The sequence below is a fragment of the Dermochelys coriacea genome, chromosome 28 (assembly GCF_009764565.3).
Source record: "Dermochelys coriacea isolate rDerCor1 chromosome 28, rDerCor1.pri.v4, whole genome shotgun sequence".
In the NCBI taxonomy this organism is placed as follows: Eukaryota; Metazoa; Chordata; order Testudines; family Dermochelyidae; genus Dermochelys; species Dermochelys coriacea.
The window spans coordinates 1006799-1027562 of NC_050095.1; the positions used below are offsets into that span (position 1 = coordinate 1006799).

Sequence of the window (20764 nt, forward strand, 5' to 3'; positions counted from 1 at the left end):
CAGGGGCCACAAGGGGACTAGGGGTATTTAACCCCACAGTTCTCCCCCCCCAAGCCCCAGAGAGAACCCAGGAATTCTGCCTCCCAGAGCTAGGGAGAGAACCCAGGCATCCTGGCTCCCAGCCCCCCCCCCCCCACTGCTCTAACCCTCCGCCCTGACCCCCAGTAACAACAGGGAGGCAGGTTGTTGGTTTTGGTCGTTTTATGCGGCACCAGGAGCCAGCTACAAACACCCCAGCAAAGAACAGCCCCCCCCCCCCCACAAACAGGGTGGGAGAGAAGCCCCTGGGGGGGGCGGGGAGGGAGGGGGCAGGACAGGAGGCCCCACCATGTCTAGCTTTGCCCTTCCTTTGCCTCAGAGTCAAGGGCCCATCTACCCTGATATCCCACCTCTCTTCAGGGGCCCCCCAACTAACCTGCTCTCTCCCCCCATCCAGGTGTGTGGGAGGGGCTACAGGAGCCTGGGTGCACAGCGTGGGCTGGGCAGATCAGCCACTTCTCCCTCCCAGAGAGCCTTGGGACCATGGGGGAGGGCGTACTAGGGGGCAGGATAATTGGGGTGCAACCTTCCCCTCTTCTCTCCTACAGCAGACAGTACCCTGCTCCAGCTGTCAATCACCTCATGCCCCACCCCCAGGTGAAAAGTCACTGCTGGACACAGGTCCCGCCCCCTCAGCAGGCCCCTTTTCCTTCCTTTCAATCAGGAGAAGAAAAAAAAATTGGCAGAAATTAAAAGGGGAGGGGCCCAGAGGGGCTACAGCCACGCCCCCTCCCAGCTGTGGGTGGGGCCAGAGGCAGCCACGCCCCCAGGGTGTGGGGCAGAAAGGGGCTAGTTCCAGATTTTCAGGAAGCTGTCCCAGGAGCCGGTGGCTACGGCCATCCCGTCGTCCGTCACCCCCAGGCAGCTCACGCGGTTGTCGTGGCCAGCCAGGACCCCTGCGGGAGGAGACGGGGGTGAGGCCAGCCCGGGAGAACCCAGGCGTCCTGGCTCCCAGCCCCCCCTGCTCTAACCCCTTAGCCTCTCCTCCCCTCTCAGAGCCGGGGAGAGAACCCAGGAGTCCTGGCTCCCAGCCCCCCTGCTCTCACCCACCAGCCCCGGGAAGAGAACCCAGGCGTCTTGGCTCCAGCCCCCCCTGCTCTCACCCACCAGCCCCCACTCCCCTCTCAGAGCCAGGGAGAGAACCCAGGCGTCCTGGCTCCCAACCCCCCTCCTCTCTCAGAGCTGGGAGAGAACCCAGGCGTCCTGGCTCCCAGCCCCCCCTGCTCTAACCCCTCAGCCTCTCTTCCCCTCTCAGAGCCGGGGAGAGAACCCAGGAGTCCTGGCTCCCAGCCCCCCTGCTCTCACCCACCAGCCCCGGGAAGAGAACCCAGGCGTCTTGGCTCCAGCCCCCCCTGCTCTCACCCACCAGCCCCCACCCCCCTCTCAGAGCCAGGGAGAGAACCCAGGCGTCCTGGCTCCCAACCCCCCTCCTCTCTCAGAGCTGGGAGAGAACCCAGGCCTCCTGGCTCCCAGCCCCCCTGCTCTCACCCACCAGCCCCGGGGAGAGAACCCAGGCGTCCTGGCTCCCAGCCCCCCCTGCTCTCACCCACCAGCCCCGGGGAGAGAACCCAGGCGTCCTGGCTCCCAGCCCCCCTGCTCTCACCCACCAGCCCCGGGAAGAGAACCCAGGCGTCTTGGCTCCAGCCCCCCCTGCTCTCACCCACCAGCCCCCACTCCCCTCTCAGAGCCAGGGAGAGAACCCAGGCGTCCTGGCTCCCAACCCCCCTCCTCTCTCAGAGCTGGGAGAGAACCCAGGCGTCCTGGCTCCCAGCCCCCCCTGCTCTAACCCCTCAGCCTCTCTTCCCCTCTCAGAGCCGGGGAGAGAACCCAGGAGTCCTGGCTCCCAGCCCCCTGCTCTCACCCACCAGCCCCGGGAAGAGAACCCAGGCGTCTTGGCTCCAGCCCCCCCTGCTCTCACCCACCAGCCCCCACCCCCCTCTCAGAGCCAGGGAGAGAACCCAGGTGTCCTGGCTCCCAACCCCCCTCCTCTCTCAGAGCTGGGAGAGAACCCAGGCCTCCTGGCTCCCAGCCCCCCTGCTCTCACCCACCAGCCCCGGGGAGAGAACCCAGGCGTCCTGGCTCCCAGCCCCCCCTGCTCTCACCCACCAGCCCCGGGGAGAGAACCCAGGCGTCCTGGCTCCCAGCCCCCCCCGCTCTCACCCACCAGCCCCGGGGAGAGAACCCAGGCGTCCTGGCTCCCAGCCCCCCCTGCTCTCACCCACCAGCCCCCACCCCCCTCTCAGAGCCAGGGAGAGAACCCAGGCGTCCTGGCTCCCAACCCCCCTCCTCTCTCAGAGCTGGGAGAGAACCCAGGCCTCCTGGCTCCCAGCCCCCCTGCTCTCACCCACCAGCCCCGGGGAGAGAACCCAGGCGTCCTGGCTCCCAGCCCCCCCTGCTCTCACCCACCAGCCCCGGGGAGAGAACCCAGGCGTCCTGGCTCCCAGCCCCCCTGCTCTCACCCACCAGCCCCGGGAAGAGAACCCAGGCGTCTTGGCTCCAGCCCCCCCTGCTCTCACCCACCAGCCCCCACTCCCCTCTCAGAGCCAGGGAGAGAACCCAGGCGTCCTGGCTCCCAACCCCCCTCCTCTCTCAGAGCTGGGAGAGAACCCAGGCGTCCTGGCTCCCAGCCCCCCCTGCTCTAACCCCTCAGCCTCTCTTCCCCTCTCAGAGCCGGGGAGAGAACCCAGGAGTCCTGGCTCCCAGCCCCCCTGCTCTCACCCACCAGCCCCGGGAAGAGAACCCAGGCGTCTTGGCTCCAGCCCCCCCTGCTCTCACCCACCAGCCCCCACCCCCCTCTCAGAGCCAGGGAGAGAACCCAGGCGTCCTGGCTCCCAACCCCCCTCCTCTCTCAGAGCTGGGAGAGAACCCAGGCCTCCTGGCTCCCAGCCCCCCTGCTCTCACCCACCAGCCCCGGGGAGAGAACCCAGGCGTCCTGGCTCCCAGCCCCCCCTGCTCTCACCCCCCACCCCCGGGGAGAGAACCCAGGCGTCCTGGCTCCCAGCCCCCCCTGCTCTCACCCACCAGCCCCGGGGAGAGAACCCAGGCGTCCTGGCTCCCAGCCCCCCCTGCTCTCACCCACCAGCCCCGGGGAGAGAACCCAGGCGTCCTGGCTCCCAGCCCCCCCTGCTCTCACCCACCAGCCCCCACCCCCCTCTCAGAGCCGGGGAGAGAACCCAGGCGTCCTGGCTGCCAGCGCTGACCTGCGCGGTCGCCTTTCATGGCGTCCCAGATGTTGCAGTTGAAGTCGTCGTAGCCGGCCAGCAGGAGGCGCCCGCTCTTGGAGAACGCCACCGAGGTGATGCCACAGATGATGTTGTCGTGCGAGTAGAGCATGAGCTCCTGGTCGGCCCGCAGGTCGAAGAGCCGGCAGGTGGCGTCGTCGGAGCCCGTGGTGAAGGCGTTCCCGTTGGGGAAGAACTGGGCAGGGAGGGGGGGCGTCAGGGAACCCAGGAATCTGGCTCCCCCTGCTCTCACCCCTCAGCCCCCTTCCCCTCTCAGAGCCAGGGAGAGAACCCAGGAGTCCGGGCTTCCAGCCCCCGCCCCCGGGCTCTAACCCCTCAGTCCCCTCCCCCTCCCAGAGCCGGGGAAAGAACCCAGGAGTCCTGGCTCCCAGCTCCTCCCCCAAGATGGGTGGGATTTCTAAAATGGGGTTCATGTTCCCACCTGTGGTGGGATGCTGCAGGGTGTGTGTCTGTGTCCCATGGGGGGCGCTGGGGGGGGGGGGTCATGAGAAGCTCGGTGGATATGCGGGGGGTTGGGGAGCAGGGGTCTCTCACACACACACACACACACACACAGGTTCCCTGGGACGGTCAAGGGGAATTCTGGGGGGTCCCGGACACTCACACACAGGGCGTTGATGTCTGACTCGTGCCCGGTGAACGTCTGTGTGTGGGTGGAGGTGTTTGAGGGGGCTTGGGGGTCCTGCGGGGGAATTGGGGGGTCCCGCGGGGGTCCTGGACACTCACACACACGGCGTTGATGTCCGACTCGTGCCCGGTGAACGTCTGCCGGCACATACTGTCCCGCACGTCCCACAGTTTGATGGAGGCGTCGCACGCGCCGGACACGAAGCTCCGGGCGTCGGGGGCCAGCGACAGGCTCATCACGTCCCCACTGTGCCCCCCGAACGTCGTCGTCTGCTGCCCCGTCTCGATGTCCCACAGCGCGCTGGGGGGGGCGGGGGAGAGGCTGGGACACCCACTGGCTCCGCCCCTGGCCCCACCCCTGTCCTCCAGCCCCACCCAGCAGGCCCCAACTACCGGCTCCGCCCCCTGCCCCAGCCACCGGCTCTGCCCCCTGCCTTGCTGGCCCCACTCTCCAGATCCGCCCCATCCCACTGGCTCCACCCCCCGCCCCCCTAGAACCCTGTGGACCCCACCTGCAGGCTCCACCCCGAGCCCTGCCCCCTATACCAGCCCCCCCTTTCCCCCCCCACCGTGTGCTTCTAGGAAGCAGATCCTGGCACCCCCAGAGCACAGGGCCCAGAGGAAGGAAGGGGGCCCACGGCTCAGGGGGGGGCAGGGGGGGCACTCACCAGGTCGTGTCCCCGGAGCTGGTGATGATCTGATTGTCATCGAGGAAGCGGCAGCAGGAGAGGTAACCTTTCGGGGGGGACGGCAAGATGCTGATTAGCTCGGGGCCGGGGCGCCGGCCGGGGAGGGAACCCAAGTATCCGGGCTCCCAGCCCCCGCGCTGTAACCACCAGACCCCCGTCCCCTCCCCGAGGCGGGAGTAAACCCCGGCGCCCGGGCGCTCACCCGTGTGGCCCGGCAGCTCCCGGCTCACACGCACGTTCCCCTCCCGGGTTTTCAGGCTGTAGATGGAGCAGATGTTGTCCAGGCCCCCGCAAGCCACGTAGTTCCCTGACGGGGCGTAGGCACAGGTCATGACCCAGGAGGAGCGCAGCGGGATGGCGTGGACCTGGGGGAAGGGAAAGGTGGGCCCATCTGCCCCAGCCTCCTCCTGCTACCTGCCCCCGGGCCCATCTGCCCCGGCCTCCCGCCTGCCCCCGGGCCCATCTGCCCCAGCCTCCTCCTGCTACCTGCCCCCGGGCCCATCTGCCCCGGCCGCCCGCCTGCCCCCGGGCCCATCTGCCCCGGCCGCCCGCCTGCCGGCTCCTCCCCACCCCCCCGTGGGCCCATCCGCCCCGGTGTAGCCTGGCAGTTACCTGGCTCCGGTGGAGGACGCCGGGCTGATTGGGGGAAGTACCCACAGGTGGGGCCCCGCCCCAATCAGGCCACACCTGGCCCTGTGATAAGGGCTCGGGGAGGAGCCGGGTGCGGCTCACTCTAGCCGGGGAAGGGCAAAGAGGAGCTGGGGGGGGCTCCAGTCTGGCCACTCCCATGGCTGATGCCTTGTTTAAGGCCTAAGGGGGTACTGGGGGAGCAGCTGGTCCCACCCCCTTGCCAGTGATGAGTGGCCATCATGGACTGCATCTGCCCCAGGAATGGGGGCTGGATGATGACTGGCCATAGCCACTGAGGCAAGGTGGGCTTAGAGGGTTGGGGGTTCCCCTGGGAGGGGAGACCCAGAGTGTGGGGGGTCCTGCTGAGGCAGCTCCCCAGGGAAAGGGGCACTGGGGCAGGCGAGACACCGGACAGTGGGGGGCGCTCCGAGTGCTGGAATTGAGTTAATTCCCAGACTGACCAGCAGGAGGCGCTGGGCTGGTGAGTGAACGAGCAGCTGCCCCCCGGGGCCCCCTCTCCCCCCACCCCAGGATCGGGCCTGCCCCCCTCACCTTATTCGTGGTGTAACTGTCCCAGATGATGAGTTTCCCATCCTGCGAGGCGCTGACCAGCAGCCTAGGGGGGAGAGACCCCGTGTGAGCGCAGCGGGGCCCAGAGGGCTGCCCCCCGCAGGCAGGCTTGCCCCACTGCCCTGCTGTGGGTCCTCAGCAGGGGGGGCTCTCCCCCCCACCGAGACAGGGCTGGCCCCACTGAGCAGCTATGAACCCAGATGCTTCTAATTTAGGAGACTCCACTTCCAGTCTTCCCCAGGGCCAGGAATGGGATGGGAACCCCGGAGTCCTGGCCAATCAAAACCAAAGCTGCTCCCTGGCCAATGGGATAAAAGATCCTAGATTACTTCAGGGCCTGAAACACCTGAACCCCGCCCCAGAGGTGGGCGTGTCGGGGCGCCGGGCGAGGGGTCCCCGGCTGCCCCGCCCCAGAGGTGGGCGTGTCGGGGCGCCGGGCGAGGGGTCCCCGGCTGCCCCGCCCCAGAGGTGGGCGTGTCGGGGCGAGCTCTCACCTGGAGTCGGTGCCCCAGTGCATGGCGTAGATTTTTGCCAGGTGGCCCCGGAGGGTGCGTCGCGTCCGCATCTGGATCCGCCCCACGGGGTCCATCCCGGCTGTGATCTGGGGAGGAGGGGGGGTAGACAGGTGAGGGGCAGAGTAACAGGGGGAGGGGCGGGGAGGGACCCCAGCAATGGGGCAGATGCCACAGCTCAGCATCGCTCACCTGGCTCAGAGTGGAGTCGCCACATGACTTCCTCGCGTCCTGGGGGGGGGCGGGGGGAGAGACACCGGGTTAAAAGCCGAACAGCCCAAACCTCCTCCCCCAGCCTGGGAGAGAACCCAGGCGTCCGGGGTCCCAGCCCCCCCTGCTCCGACCCACCAGCCCCCCCGCCCGGAGCCGGGGAGAGAACCCAGGAGTCCGAGCTCCCAGCCCCCCCAGATGCAGACAGCAGGGGGCGTTGTTCCCCCCCCCGGCCCTTTCTGGGACACAAACAGCCACAAGCGCAGGGGGGAGGTAGCGGGGGAGGGGCTGGCGGCCCGGACTCCTGGGTTCCGCACTCGGGGGGGCTCCACGCCCCCCCCACTCACCCGGATCTGGATGCGCAGCTGCTCCGCCTCCTGCCGCAGCTGCTCCAGCTCGCTCATGGCCGCGGCCGGGACCCTGCGGGGGAGGGGGGTTAGCAGGAGCCCGGACCCCCCGAGCCGGGCAGAGAACCCAGGCGTCCGAGCCCCCCTCTCCCCCCCTCGAGCCGGGCAGAGAACCCAGGCGTCCGAGCCCCCCTCTCCCCCCCCCCCCGAGCCGGGCAGAGAACCCAGGCGTCCGAGCCCCCCTCTCCCCGCCCCCCCCGAGCCGGGCAGAGAACCCAGGCGTCCGCGCCCCCCTCTCCCCGCCCCCCCCGAGCCGGGCAGAGAACCCAGGCGTCCGAGCCCCCCTCTCCCCGCCCCCCCCGAGCCGGGCAGAGAACCCAGGCGTCCGAGCCCCCCTCTCCCCGCCCCCCCCGAGCCGGGCAGAGAACCCAGGCGTCCGAGCCCCCCTCTCCCCCCCCCCGAGCCGGGCAGAGAACCCAGGCGTCCGAGCCCCCCTCTCCCCCCCCCCGAGCCGGGCAGATAACCCAGGCGTCCGAGCCCCCCCCGAGCCGGGCAGAGAACCCAGGCGTCCGAGCCCCCCTCTCCCCCCCCCCGCGCCGGGCAGAGAACCCAGGCGTCCGAGCCCCCCCCGAGCCGGGCAGAGAACCCAGGCGTCCGAGCCCCCCTCTCCCCCCCCCCCCGAGCCGGGCAGAGAACCCAGGCGTCCGAGCCCCCCTCTCCCCCCCCCCCGAGCCGGGCAGAGAACCCAGGCGTCCGAGCCCCCCTCTCCCCCCCCCCCGAGCCGGGCAGAGAACCCAGGCGTCCGAGCCCCCCCCGAGCCGGGCAGAGAACCCAGGCGTCCGAGCCCCCCTCCCCCCCCCGAGCCGGGCAGAGAACCCAGGCGTCCGAGTCCCCCCGAGCCGGGCAGAGAACCCAGGCGTCCGAGCCCCCAGCCCACCAGCTGCGCTACCAGGGGCTGCAGGTCGGGAGTGCGCGGGGCTGGGGGGTCCCCCCCCTTCTGCCCCCCCCGTACCTGGCGCAGCCTCGTTCCGGGGCCGGGGGACTCGTTTACGGGCCGCTCCCCTGGGCGGAAGGATCCGCTCGGGCCTAGTCTCGCTGCGCGAGCCGGAACTCAGCGGCGGAGGGATCCGCCCCCCCCCCGCCCGTTCGCCGCCTGCCCGCCCCGGTGATGCGGCTGCCGGCGACCGCGCCCAGAGCCCGGGACAGAGCAAGTGCCCAGCGTGCGGGGGGGAATCACTGTGTGGGCGGGACCACCTCACTTCCGGGGGGCGAGGGCGATACCAAGTCACTTCCTCCAAGACCGAGACCAGCTATCCCGCGTTCCGATGGGAGATACCAACTCACTTGCGGGGTCGAGGGGGACATTAGCCACCATCTGGGCGGGCCCTCTCAGTGGCACATACCAACTCACTTCCAGGGGACAGGATGACACCATCTGCCCTATAGGATGGAGCTCGCCATGGCAGATACCAACTCACTTCCTGGGAAGGGGGGAGTGATACCATGTACAATAAGGGGCGGGGCTTGCTTTGGTAGATACCAACTAATTTCCCCGGAGGATGGGAAGACCATTTACCCGGGAGGGGGGTGGCTAGGAATAGGAGAAACCAACTCAATTCCTGGGGGTGCAGGGTGATACCAATGCCCAAATCGGGGAAGATAGAGAATGGCAGATACCAACTCTCTGGGGAAACAGGGTGAGATCTCCCAGACAGGATGGGGGGGGGGAAACCTAAGGGCGGGAGATACCAAGTCGCTTTCTGAGGGGGAGGGCAGGATTATCTCACAGACCGGGGTAGGGGGACCATGGATAGGAGACATCTCTTTTCCTGGGGGGGAAGGGAGAGACCATCTTGCAGATGTGAGGAGGGAAGGAAGTAGGCATGGGAGATACCAATTCACTTCCGGGGGTGGGCACAGAGGGGTAGGGATGGGAGATACCATCCCGGAAAGTGGGTTGTACCAATTGCGAAGGGGGAGTGCGTGGGCTCCGACTACACCATCGAAAACGGCAGGGGGAGCTGGGCTATACCAAGTCCCTGAAATAGTCACGTCCCAGCCATCACTGGGGCACCTTTTCACCAAGGAACTTTCCACATCCCAGAGCTGGGGAGAGAACCCAGGAGTCCTGGCTCCCAGCCCCCCCTGCTCTAACCACCAGCCCCCCGCTCCCCTCCCAGAGCTGGGGAGAGAACCCAGGAGTCCTGGCTCCGAGCCCCCCCTGCTCTAACCACCAGCCCCCCGCTCCCCTCCCAGACCTGGGGAGAGAACCCAGGAGTCCTGGCTCCCAGCCCCCCCTGCTCTAACCACCAGCCCCCCGCTCCCCTCCCAGAGCCGGGGAGAGAACCCAGGAGTCCTGGCTCCCAGCCCCCCCTGCTCTAACCACCAGCCCCCGCTCCCCTCCCAGAGCCGGGGAGAGAACCCAGGAGTCCTGGCTCCCAGTCCCCCCTGCTCTAACCACCAGCCCCCGCTCCCCTCCCAGAGCCGGGGAGAGAACCCAGGAGTCCTGGCTCCCAGCCCCACCCCCGACTCCACCCACCCGCCCCCATCGGAACAAGCATCTCGTATCTATCTCCCCAGCAAGAGAAGGGGCGGGTTACCTGCTGCAGCCCCCCCCCAAACTGCTGGCCAGGGGGAGTAGCCCCCCCGTTACTCCCCGCGCGGAGGGGAGGGACGGAGCCGGAGCAGCAGCCCCCAGCTGTGTGACCGCGCGGTGATCGCAGCCAATGGCGGTGGGGGGGGGAAGGGATTGGGGGACCCCTCCCCTGCCCATCCACCATCAGCAGCTGCTTCTACCACCAAGTGCGGGGAGGGCTGGTCAATTCTCCCGCACATACACGCCCCCGCGGGGGCTGACACTGATAGTGCAAACCACAGGGACAGATCTACAGAGAACCCAGGAGTCCTGGCTCCCAGGCCTCCCCCCTGCTCTAACCCACCAGCCCCACACTCCTCTCCCAGAGCCGGGAAGAGAACCCAGGAATCCTGGCTCCCAGCCCCCCCTGCTCAAACCCCCCAGCCCCCCACTCCCCTCCCAGAGCCGGGGAGAGAACCCAGGAGTCCTGGCTCCCACTGTTAAATTCCTACACCCACCAGCTCGGTATCTGCCCCCAGTCTAGGGGAATTTAGGGTTTTTCTGGTTTGAAATAATCCAGGGTATGGAAGTGGGGGGAGAGGGGGTGGGACTGAAAAGGGAGACAGGTATGAAAAGGGGGGGTATAAAGGGCTCGGGAGATAGATAGAGGGGGTGGGACCGGCGGACGGAGGGGAACGGATAGATGGGGGTGTGGGGCGGGATGGGCAGATGGAGGGGGTTGGATAGAGGATTGTGGGGGATGGGATGGGGGATGGATGGGGGGGTGGGGAGGGATGTTTAGATAATGTTAATGAATAGAAGGAGGGGGCTGGTGGGTTAGAGCAGGGGGGGGCTGGGAGCCAGGACTCCTGGGTTCTCTCCCGGCTCTGGGAGGGGGGTGGGGTCTGGTGGGTTAGAGCAGGGGGGGCTGGGAGCCAGGACTCCTGGGTTCTCTCCCCGGCTCTGGGAGGGGAAGGGCAAACCCATAGCAGGGGGAGATTGTTACCTGAGAGCCGACCCCCTCCCTAAAAAAATCCCCCCCCCGCCCGCCGTCCTTCCCTGCCCCTTTAAGAAAACCCCAGATTGCCACTTATTGTCTGCGCGATTGACCAATCAGGGGCTGCCTGGGGAGGGGGGTGAGGCCTCTGATTGGCTGGGATGAAAGCTCCCCCAGCCCCTCTCTACAGATCGCCCCCCCCATCCACGGTCGCTGTCCAGCCGCCTGGGTGCTGAATCGCCCCCCCCACACCCACGCCGCCCCTGCACCCGGGACCCTCCCCCCGTAGGAGCCGCACGGGGCAGGGGGCGCAGCGGAGCCAGGATGAGTGGGGGGGTCTATGGAGGAGGTAAGGGGCCCCCTTTAATGTCCCCCCCCTGTATTTCCAGGCATAAATCGCAGCAGCAGCATGCAGCCCCCAGGGGGTGCCGTGCTGCAGGAGGGGGTTGGGGGGGTCAGCTTGATCTGGGTCATTGAACACTTGCAGCCCCCCCACCCCAGAGGTGGGCGCATCTCGGCGCCGGGCGAGGGGTCCCTGGTCACCACCGCCCCACCCCAGAGGTGGGCTCATCGCGGCACCGGGCAAGGGGTCCCTGGATCACTCACTGCCCCGCCCCAGAGGTGGGCGCATCTCGGCGCCGGGCAAGGGGTCCCTGGATCACTCACTGCCCCGCCCCAGAGGTGGGCGCATCACGGCACCGGGCGAGGGGTCCCTGGTCACCCACCACCGCACCCCAGAGGTGGGCGCATCGGTGGTGGGTGCTGAGTGTTTCTCTCTCTCTCTGTCCCAGATGAGGTGGGGGCGCTCGTCTTTGACATTGGCTCGTTCTCAGTCCGAGCTGGCTACGCCGGAGAAGACTGCCCCAAGGTACGTCCAGAGCCCCCCCCTTTTGGGGTCCCTGGAACCCCCCTCAACCTGCCCCGTGGCAGGGTGGGAGCCGGCGCCCCCCAGAGGGGACAGGCCCCATGGCTCACCCCCGCCCCCTGTTGCAGGCGGATTTCCCCACCACGGTGGGGCTGCTGGCCCCCGAGGACGCGGCGCTGGAGCTGGACGGGGAGAAGGAGAAGAAGCCGGGGAAGGTTTATTACATCGACACCAACTCGCTGCACGTCCCGCGGGAGAACACCGAGGTCCTGTCGCCCCTGAAGAACGGCATGAGTGAGGGTCTGGCCCCGGGGCCCCGCCACGGGCCCCCCGCCATGGGCCCCCGGTACCCCCCCGCTAACCCCCTGCTACAGGCATCCCACCATGGGCCCCCGCTACCCCCCTGCCATGGCCCCCCATCACAACCCCCTGCTACCCCCCTACCACGGGCCCCCCATCACAACCCCCTGCTACCTCCCTGCTATGGGCCCCCCACCACGGGCCCCCGGTACCCCCCCACATTGGCCTACACTACCCCCCGCCACAGGCCCCCCATCACGGACCTCCGGCCATGGGCCCCAGCTACCCCCCATCATGACCCCCCTTTATCCACCTGCCACAGGCCCCCCGTCATGACCCCCTGCTTCCTCCCTGCTTTGGGCCTCCCACCATGTGTCCCCACTACCCCCCTGCCATTGACTTACACTACCCCCCCACCACGGGCCTCCCGCCATGGGCCCCCGCTACACCCCGTCATGACCCCCCCAACCCGCCTGCCACGGGCCTCCTGCCATGGGCCCCCGCTACCCCCCGTCATGATCCTCCGCTGCCTGCCTGCCACGGGCCCCCCGTCACAACCCCCCCACCTGCCATGGCCCCCCATCATGACCCCCCGCTACCCCCCTGCCACAGGTCCCTCGTCATGGTCCCTGCTATCCCCGCTGCCACGGGCCCCCCATCATGACCCCCCGCTACCCCCCTGTCATGGGCCCCCCATCACAGGCCCCCGTTACCTCCCTGCCCCCCTCCATGCCGCTTCATGGCTTCTGGACGCACTGCCATGGGCACCCCCCCAGTGGCTTCCCCACCCTCACGGGTGACCCCACGTGGTGCAGGGGGGCTAGAGGGAAGCAGGTTGGTGCCACCTTAACCGAGCCCCACCCCCGTATCTCTCCCTCCCCCTCCCCGTGTTGTTCCCTCGCCCCCCCCCATGCTGCTGTCCCCCCAGTCGAAGACTGGGATTGTTTCCAGGCCATCCTGGACCATACCTACGGCAAACACGTCAAGTCGGAGCCCGGCCTGCACCCCGTGCTCATGTCTGAGGCACCGGTAGGTCCCCCCCGCGCCCTCCGACATCACGTCACCCCCCCATGCCGTCCCATCCCCCGATCCGCCCCTGTGCCCCGACATCCCCCTGCACCCGGACATCACCCCTGATCCACCCCCTGTACCTCATCACGTCACCCCCTGCACCCTGACATCACCTCTGATCCCCCCCGCGCCCCCGACATCACGTCACCCCCCCCGTGCCATCCCATTCCCTGATCCGCCCCTGTGCCCCGACATCCCCCTGTACCCCAACATCACCCCTGATCTGTCCCCTGCACCCTGACATCCCCCTGCATCCAGACATCACACCCGATCCACCCCTGTGCCCCAACATCCCCCTGTACCCTAACATCACCCCAATCCGTCCCCTGCACCCCGACATCCCCCTGCACCCTGACATCACCCCTGATCCACCCCCTGTACCCCATCACATCACCCCCTGCACCCTGACATCACCTCTAATCCCCACGTGCCCCCCGACATCACATCACCCCCCCGTGCTGTCACATCCCCCAATCTGCCCCCTGAGCCCCAACATCACCCCCGATCCACCCCCTGCATCCCATCACCTCTGATTCCCCCGGCGCCCCCCAACATCACGTCACCCCCTCGTGACATTACATCCTCCTGATCCACCCACTGCACCCCGACATCCCCTGTACTCTATCACCCCTGATCCACCCCCTGTACCCCATCACCTCACCCTCTGCACCCCGACAACACCTCTGATCCCCCCGCGCCTCCTGACATCACGTCACCCCCCCCATGCCATCACATCTCCCCGATCCACCCCCTGAGACCTGATCCGCCACCTGCACCCTGACATCCCCCCAATCTGCGCCCTGCACCCTGACATCCCCCAATCCGCCCCATGCACCCCAACATCACCCCCAATCTGCCCCCTGCACCCCGACATTCCTGTGCACTGTGACATCACCCCTGATCCATCCCGTGCCCCCAACATCACATCACCCCCCCGTGCCATCACATCCCCTTGATCCGCCCGCTGCACCCTGACATCACCCCTGATCCACCCCCTGTGCCCCATCACGTCACCCCCTGCACCGTGACATCACCTCTGATTCACCCCGTGCCCCCGACATCACATCATCCCCCCATGCCGTCACATCCCCCTGATCCGCCCCTTGCACCCCGACATCCCCCTGCACCCAGACATCACCCCTGATCCACCCCCTGTGCCCCATCACATCACTCCCTGAATCCCATCACCTCTGATCCACCCCCTGTGCCCCATCCCATCACCCCCTGCACCCCGATATCACCTCTGATCCACCCCATGCTCCCTGACATCACGTCATCCCCCTGTGCCATCACATCCCCCTGATCTGCCCCTTGTGCCCTGACATCCCCCTGCACCCGGACGTTACCCCTGATCCACACCCTGTGCCCCATCACGTCACCCCCTGCACCCTGACATCACCTCTGATCCACCCCATGGCCCCCGACATCATGTCACCCCCCCGTGCTGTCACTTACCCCCGATCCACCCCCTGTGCCCTGACATCCCCCTGCACCCGGACATCACCCCTGATCCACCCCCTGTGCCCCATCACATCACTCCCTGAACCCCATCACCTCTGATCCACCCCCTGTGCCCCATCCCGTCACCTCCCGCACACCGACATCACCTCTGATCCACCCCATGCCCCCTGACATCATGTCACCCCCCATGCCATCACATCTCCCCGATCCACCCCCTGTGCCCCGACATCCCCCTGCACCTGGACATCATCCCAATGCACCCCCTGTGCCCTACCATGTCACCCCCTGCACCCCATCACCTCTGATCCACCCTGTGTGCCCCAACATCATGTCGCCCCCAAGCACCCTGACATTCACCCGATCCACCCCATGCCCCCCGACATCACGTCACCCCCATGCCATTACATCCCCCCAATCTGCACCCTGACATCGTCACCCGCCTGCACCCCATCACCTCTGAACTGCCCCCTGTGCCCCAACATCATGTCACCCCCCTGCACCCTGACATCCCCCGACCTATTCCATGCCCCCTGACATCACGTCACCCCCCTGCTCCATCACATCCCTGCTGCACCCCATCACCACTGATCCACCCCCATACCCCATCATGTCACCCCCTGCACCCTGACATCACTTTTGACCCACCCCATGCCCCCTAACATCAGGTCACCCCCCCATGCCATCACAACCCCCCGATCTTCCCCCTGTGCCCCGACATCCCCCCGCACCCTGACATCACTTTTGATCTACCCCCTGTGCCCTACCACATCACCCCCTGCACCCCAACATCACCTCACCCCCCTGCACTGTGACATCACCCTGATCCACCCTGCATCCCCAACATCACATCACCCCCTGCACCGACATCCCCCTGATCCACCCCATGCCCCCCGACATCATGTCACCTCCTGTGCCCTGACATCACCCCGATCCACCCTCCTGCACCCCGACATCACCCTGATCCACCCCGTGCCCCCTGACATCACGTCACCCCCCCGCCCCCTGACATTACATCACTCCTTGCCCCCCGACATCCCGCCCTGGCCCCCCAGCGCCCCCACGGCCGGTCTCTCTCCCCGCAGTGGAACACCCGGGCCAAGCGGGAGAAGCTGACCGAGCTGATGTTCGAGCATTACGCCATCCCGGCCTTCTTCCTCTGCAAGACCGCCGTGCTCACCGCGTATCCTGGGGGGCCGGGGGGCTGGGGGTGGGGAGGGAGATCTGTGGGGCTGGAGAACTGGAAAGGACATGGGGGGCTGGGAGGGGGTGGCAGGCTGGAGAGGACATGGGGGCTGCGATGGGGGAGCTGGGCAGGGACTGGGGGGCCATAGGGAAGATTTGGGGGGCTGGGAGAAAAAGGGGCATGGGGTCCAGCCGGGCACCTCGGGCACTGGGGGGGCACGTGTAGGGCACAGGCAGCGGCGAGGGGGGCAGAGAGCCGCTCCGAGGCGGTCGCCCTGCTCCAGTGGCAGGGAGTTCCACAGACCCAGGAACCGTCTTGCCCCCTTGACCCCCCCCACCCCCAGCTTTGCCAATGGGCGCAGCACGGGGCTGGTTCTGGACAGCGGGGCCACCCACACCACGGCCATCCCTGTGCACGACGGGTACATCCTGCAGCAAGGTGGGCACCGCCCGGACGCCTGGGTCCTCTGCCCGGCTCGGGCAGGGGAGTTGGGGCTGGTGGATCAGAGCAGGGGGGGGCTGGGAGCCAGGACTCCTGGGTTCTCTCCCCGGCTCTGGGAGGGGAGTGGGGGCTGGTGGGTTAGAGCAGGGGGGGCTGGGAGCCAGGACTCCTGGGTTCTCTCCCCGGCTCTGGGAGGGGAGTGGGCAGCGACGGGGTTGGGCGCCCGGACTCCTGGGTTCATTCCCGGCTCTGGGGGGTTCCAGGGATCGTGAAGTCGCCGCTGGCCGGGGATTTCATCTCCATGCAGTGCCGGGAGCTCTTCCAGGAGATGAACATTGAGATCGTGCCCCCCTACATGATCGCTGCCAAGGTGCGGGGGGGTCCCTCGTGAGGGGGGGCGGCGGGCTGGGGGAAAACAGGAATCCAGGAAGCCGGGGAGGCGGGCGTTGATGGGGGACGGGCTGGGGGGATTGGGGGGAGGTGGGGGGGTCTGGGAGGGGAATGGTTCACGGCTCCCCCCTGCCCCATCTTTCTGCCCCCCCCAGGACCCTGTGCGTGAGGGGGCCCCCCCCAACTGGAAGAAGAAGGAGAAGCTGCCTCAGGTCTCCAAGTCCTGGCACAACTACACCTGCAATGTGAGCTGGGGGGGGCGGGGGCGGGGCTGGGGGCCAGACGCCTGGGTTCTCTCCCCAGCTCTGGGAGGGGAGCAGAGGCTGGTGGGTTAGAGCAGGGGGGGCTGGGAGCCAGGACTCCTGGGTTCTCTCCCCAGCTCTGGGAGGGGAGGGGAGTGGGGGCTGGTGGGTTCGAATAGGGGGAACTGGGAGCCAGGACTCCTGGGTTCTCTCCCCAAATCACTGACCCCCATATACTCTCCCCCCCCAGGAGGTGATCCAGGATTTCCAGGCCTCAGTGCTACAGGTCTCTGACTCCCCATATGATGAGCAGTGAGTGCTGGAGGGTGGGGGGCGCACTGGGGTGGGAAGCTTCTGGCACGGTGGTGGGAGGAGGGGGGGCCAGTGCTTTGCCAGAGGGAGGGGGGCTGGGCACTCAGGGTGGGGGCACTGCCCCTTCTCTGCCTCCCCCCCGCAGGGTGGCTGCCCAGATGCCCACCGTACACTACGAGATGCCCAACGGGTACAACACGGACTACGGGGCCGAGCGGCTGCGCATCCCCGAGGGGCTCTTCGACCCCTCCAACGTCAAGGTGGGTCACCCCCACAGCCCGTCCCGGCCAAAGCTGGGGAGAGAACCCAGGAGTCCTGGCTCCCAGCCCCCCTTGCTCTGACCCACCAGCCCCCATTTCCAGAACCCCTGTCTTTTTTTAATCGTTCCCTGCCTCAGTTTCCCCACTTTGTCCAGGGTGGGGCTGGGGGTTGGGAGGAGATGGTGGTGTGATATTGGGGATGGGAGAATCCGGGGGCAGGGCAGAATGGCCCCCCATTAATGCTTGCCCCCCCATTCTGTCCCCTTCTCCAGGGTCTCTCCGGTAACACCATGCTGGGCGTCGGGCACGTGGTGACCACCAGCATCGGCATGTGTGATATCGACATCAGGCCGGTTCGTGGCCCCCCCTCGTTCTTCCCCCCACCCCGTGGGGTGTGGGGCTGGGCCCTCAGGGCCTGTGGGACTCCCTGCAACTGGAGTCCCTTGGCTGGGCCTGTGGGGAGGGTGATCTGGTCAGCAGGCGGGACACCGGGGTAGATGGGCCCATGGTGGGGGATGCCAGGGTAGATGGGCCCCTGGGAGAGGAGCCCGTGGGGGGGCGCCGGGGGAGGGGGGCCCAAGGGTGAGGGGTCCCCGGGACTAACCGTCTCCCGGTGACTCTCAGGGTCTCTATGGCAGCGTCATTGTAACTGGGGGCAACACCCTGCTCCAGGGATTCACCGACCGGCTGAACCGCGAACTGTCGCAGAAAACGCCCCCCGTGAGTGTGTGTGTGGAGGGGGGTTGTGGTGTGTGTGTGTATGTAGAGGGGTTGTTGGGGATTGTGGTGTGTGTGTAGAGGGCTTGTGGGGTGTGTGTGTGGAGGGGTTCTTGGGGATTGTGGGGGTGTGTGGAAAGGTTGTGGGGTGTGTGTAGAGGGGCTCTTGGGGGTTGTGGGGTGTCTGTGTGTGCAGAGGGGTTGTGTGGGCTGTGTGGGTGTGTGAAAGGGTTGTGGGGTGTGTGTGTAAAGGGGCTTTTGGAGGTTGTGGGGGGGTGTGTGCAGAGGGGCTCTTGGGAGTGTGTGTGTGTGTGCAGAGGGGTTGTTGGGGGTTGTGGGGCATGTGTGTGTGTGCGTAGAGGGGCTCTTGGGGGTTGTGGTGTGTGGGTGTGTAAAGAGGGGTTGTTGAGGGTTGTGGGAGTGTGTGTGTGAAGGGGGTGTGGGGGTGTGTGTGCAGAGGAGCTCTTGGGGGTTGTGTGGGGGTGGGTGTGTGAAGGGGTTGTGGGGGGTGTGGGGGTGTGTGTGCAGTGGGGTTCTTGGGGGTTGAGGTGTGTGGGTGTGTGAAGGGGTTGTGGGGGGTGTGTGTAGAGGGGCTCTTGGGGGTTGGGTGTGTGGGTGTGTGCAGAGGGGTGGTTGGGGGGTGTGGGTGTGTGAAGGGGTTGTGGGGGGGGTGTGTGCAGAGGGGTTGTTGGGGGTGTGTGGGTGTGTGAAGGGGTTGTGGGTGTGTGAAGGGGTTGTGGGTGTGTGTGTGTGCAGAGGGGTGGTTGGGGGTGTGTGTGTGTGTGTGCAGAGGGGTTGTTGGGGGTGTGGGTGTGTGAAGGGGTTGGGGGGGTGTGTGTACAGAGGGGTTGTGGGGGGGTGTGTGCAGAGGGGTTGTTGGGGGTGTGTGTGCAGAGGGGTTGTGGGGGGGTGTGGGTGTGTGAAGGGGTTGTGGGGGGTGTGGGTGTGTGCAGAGGGGGGTGGGGGGGGTGTGTGTGCAGAGGGGTTGTGGGGGGTGTGGGTGTGTGAAGGGGTTGTGGGGGGTGTGTGTGCAGAGGGGTTGTTGGGGGTGTGGGTGTGTGAAGGGGTTGTGGGGGGGTGTGTGCAGAGGGGTTGTGGGGGGGGTGTGCGTAGAGGGGCTCTTGGGGGTTGGGGTGAGGGTGTGTGCAGAGGGGGGTGGGGGGGTGTGTGTGCAGAGGGGTTGTGGGGGGTGTGGGTGTGTGAAGGGGTTGTGGGGGGTGTGTGTGCAGAGGGGTTGTTGGGGGTGTGGGTGTGTGAAGGGGTTGTGGGGGGGTGTGTGCAGCGGGGTTGTGGGGGGTGTGGGTGTGTGAAGGGGTTGTGGGGGGTGTGTGCAGAGGGGTTGTGGGGGGTGTGGGTGTGTGAAGGGGTTGTGGGGGGGGTGTGTGCAGAGGGGTTGTGGGGGGTGTGGGTGTGTGAAGGGGTTGTGGGGGGGTGTGTGCAGAGGGGTTGTGGGGGGTGTGGGTGTGTGAAGGGGTTGTGGGGGGTGTGTGCAGAGGGGTTGTGGGGGGTGTGGGTGTGTGAAGGGGTTGTGGGGGGGGTGTGTGCAGAGGGGTTGTTGGGGGTGTGGGTGTGTGAAGGGGTTGTGGGGGGGTGTGTGCAGAGGGGTTGTGGGGGGTGTGGGTGTGTGAAGGGGTTGTGGGGGGGGTGTGTGCAGAGGGGTTGTGGGGGGTGTGGGTGTGTGAAGGGGTTGTGGGGGGGTGTGTGCAGAGGGGTTGTTGGGGGTGTGGGTGTGTGAAGGGGTTGTGGGGGGGGTGTGTGCAGAGGGGTTGTGGGGGTGTGGGTGTGTGAAGGGGTTGTGGGGGGGGTGTGCGTAGAGGGGCTCTTGGGGGTTGGGGTGAGGGTGTGTGCAGTGCTGCCCCCTGCTGGCTGATCCCGTGGGTGCGCTCGGCGCTGGCCAGCCAGGGGCCTCTCCCCACCCCCCCCCTCTGTCCCCCCAGAGCATGCGCCTCAAACTCATCGCCAGCAACAGCACCATGGAGCGGAGATTCAGCCCCTGGATTGGGGGGTCCATCCTCGCCTCGCTAGTGAGTGACCCCGGGGGGGCGGGCAGGACGCCTGGGTTCTCTCCCTGGCTCTGGGCGGGGACGGGGGGACTGGTGAGTCGGGGCGGGGGGCTGGGAGCCAGGACTCCTGGGTTCTCTCCCCGGCTGTGGGAGGGGAAGGGGGGGCTGAGGGGTTAGAGCGGGGGGGGGGGCTGGGAGCCGGACTCCTGGGTTCTCTCCTGGTCTCTTCTCCCCAGGGCACCTTCCAGCAGATGTGGATCTCCAAGCAGGAGTACGAGGAGGGCGGGAAGCAGTGCGTGGAGCGGAAATGCCCCTGATGCAGCCGGCGCCCCCTGGCGGTGGGGCTGGGGTCCCCGCGGGCACCTGCCCCCTGGGTCCCCGCCCCAAGCCCCCCCTCCACATCCTTATCCCATGTCCTTTCATCATTACCCCCTCCCCTCCCAGAACTGGGGAGAGAACCCAGGAGTCCTGGCTCCCAGCCCCCCCCCCCCGCTCTAACCCACCAGCCCCCCACTCCCCTCCCAGAGCCAGGGAGAGGACCCAGGAGTCCTGGCTCCCGACCCTCCCCCGCTTTCTAACTCCCTTATAGGCAGGGGTTAAAGCAAAGCACGGGGGTGGGGGGCGGTGGGGCTGTTAGTGGTAGAGGGGCTTGAGTTCGGACTGTGGGGTGGCCCATGACAGGGGGCGCCCCTGTGGGTCAGAGGGAGAACACAGCCCCCCCATTCTTTCCCTACTCCCCCCCAGTCACAGCCCCCCATTCGCTGTGCCATTCCCCCCCCCCCGTGCCCCTCGCTAGCTCGTTACGTGCTTCGTTAATTGCCTTGCTTCATTTTCATGGGTGCAAACGTGGCGTCTAGACGGCGGCTCGGAATAAACGTCCCAAAAGGAGAAAACCGTCCAGTGTCTTCCTAATGCCGTAGGGCTGGGAAAGGAACCCAGGCGTCCGGGCTCCCAGCGCCCCCCGGCTCTAACCCACCAGCCCCCCAGCCCCTCCCGGAGCCAGGGATCGAACCCAGGAGTCCTGCCTCCCAGCCCCCCGCTCTAACCCGCCAGCCCCCGCTCCCCTCCCAGTGCTGTGGAG

The 20764-nt window shown here is 67.4% G+C and overlaps 2 protein-coding genes across 6 annotated transcripts; one reads left to right on the forward strand and one right to left on the reverse strand.

Annotated features, from left to right (window-relative positions):
* Positions 1–186: 186 nt before the first annotated feature.
* On the reverse strand, positions 187–8348 carry GNB2 (G protein subunit beta 2). 3 transcript variants are annotated; one of them, XM_038386214.2, is made up of 10 exons: positions 8211–8348; positions 6867–6939; positions 6502–6540; positions 6292–6398; positions 5780–5843; positions 4800–4962; positions 4577–4643; positions 4008–4209; positions 3240–3456; positions 187–935 (listed from the first exon to the last, which is right to left on the reverse strand). In XM_038386214.2, exons 2-10 carry the CDS (start codon positions 6921–6923, stop codon positions 829–831), a joined length of 1023 nt encoding a protein of 340 aa, XP_038242142.1. In that variant the 5' UTR covers positions 6924–6939; positions 8211–8348; the 3' UTR covers positions 187–828. The 3 variants fall into 3 exon arrangements, with proteins under 3 accessions (XP_038242142.1, XP_038242141.1, XP_043359659.1); XM_038386213.2 differs by having other exon boundaries at positions 7879–8263; XM_043503724.1 differs by lacking the exons at positions 6867–6939; positions 8211–8348 and adding an exon at positions 7879–8048.
* On the forward strand, positions 8035–20560 carry ACTL6B (actin like 6B). 3 transcript variants are annotated; one of them, XM_043503712.1, is made up of 14 exons: positions 8035–8217; positions 11229–11306; positions 11432–11597; positions 12532–12632; positions 15218–15315; positions 15662–15756; positions 16023–16129; positions 16305–16394; positions 16642–16703; positions 16849–16963; positions 17236–17316; positions 17588–17683; positions 19618–19704; positions 19920–20560. In XM_043503712.1, the coding sequence occupies exons 1-14, from the start codon at positions 8035–8037 to the stop codon at positions 19998–20000; spliced, it is 1440 nt and encodes a 479-aa protein (XP_043359647.1). In that variant the 3' UTR covers positions 20001–20560. The 3 variants fall into 3 exon arrangements, with proteins under 3 accessions (XP_043359647.1, XP_043359648.1, XP_038242110.1); XM_043503713.1 differs by lacking the exon at positions 8035–8217 and adding an exon at positions 8477–8563 and having other exon boundaries at positions 11230–11306; XM_038386182.2 differs by lacking the exon at positions 8035–8217 and adding an exon at positions 10629–10787 and having other exon boundaries at positions 11230–11306.
* Positions 20561–20764: the final 204 nt, after the last annotated feature.

Bases quoted from the DNA above. Each gene is read 5' to 3' on its own strand.
- GNB2 (XM_038386214.2), bottom strand. From the start codon at position 6,923: ATGAGCGAGCTGGAGCAGCTGCGGCAGGAGGCGGAGCAGCTGCGCATC. The intron at 4,963-5,779 runs GTGAGGGGGGCA...CCCTTCCCCCAG, and splicing joins ACAGTTACACCACGAATAAG to GTCCACGCCATCCCGCTGCG. The intron at 4,210-4,576 runs GTGAGTGCCCCC...CGCCCCCCCCAG, and splicing joins AGCTCCGGGGACACGACCTG to CGCGCTGTGGGACATCGAGA.
- ACTL6B (XM_043503712.1), top strand. From the start codon at position 8,035: ATGCGGCTGCCGGCGACCGCGCCCAGAGCCCGGGACAGAGCAAGTGCC. The intron at 15,757-16,022 runs GTGGGCACCGCC...GGGGGGTTCCAG, and splicing joins CGGGTACATCCTGCAGCAAG to GGATCGTGAAGTCGCCGCTG. The intron at 16,964-17,235 runs GTGGGTCACCCC...CCCCTTCTCCAG, and splicing joins TCGACCCCTCCAACGTCAAG to GGTCTCTCCGGTAACACCAT.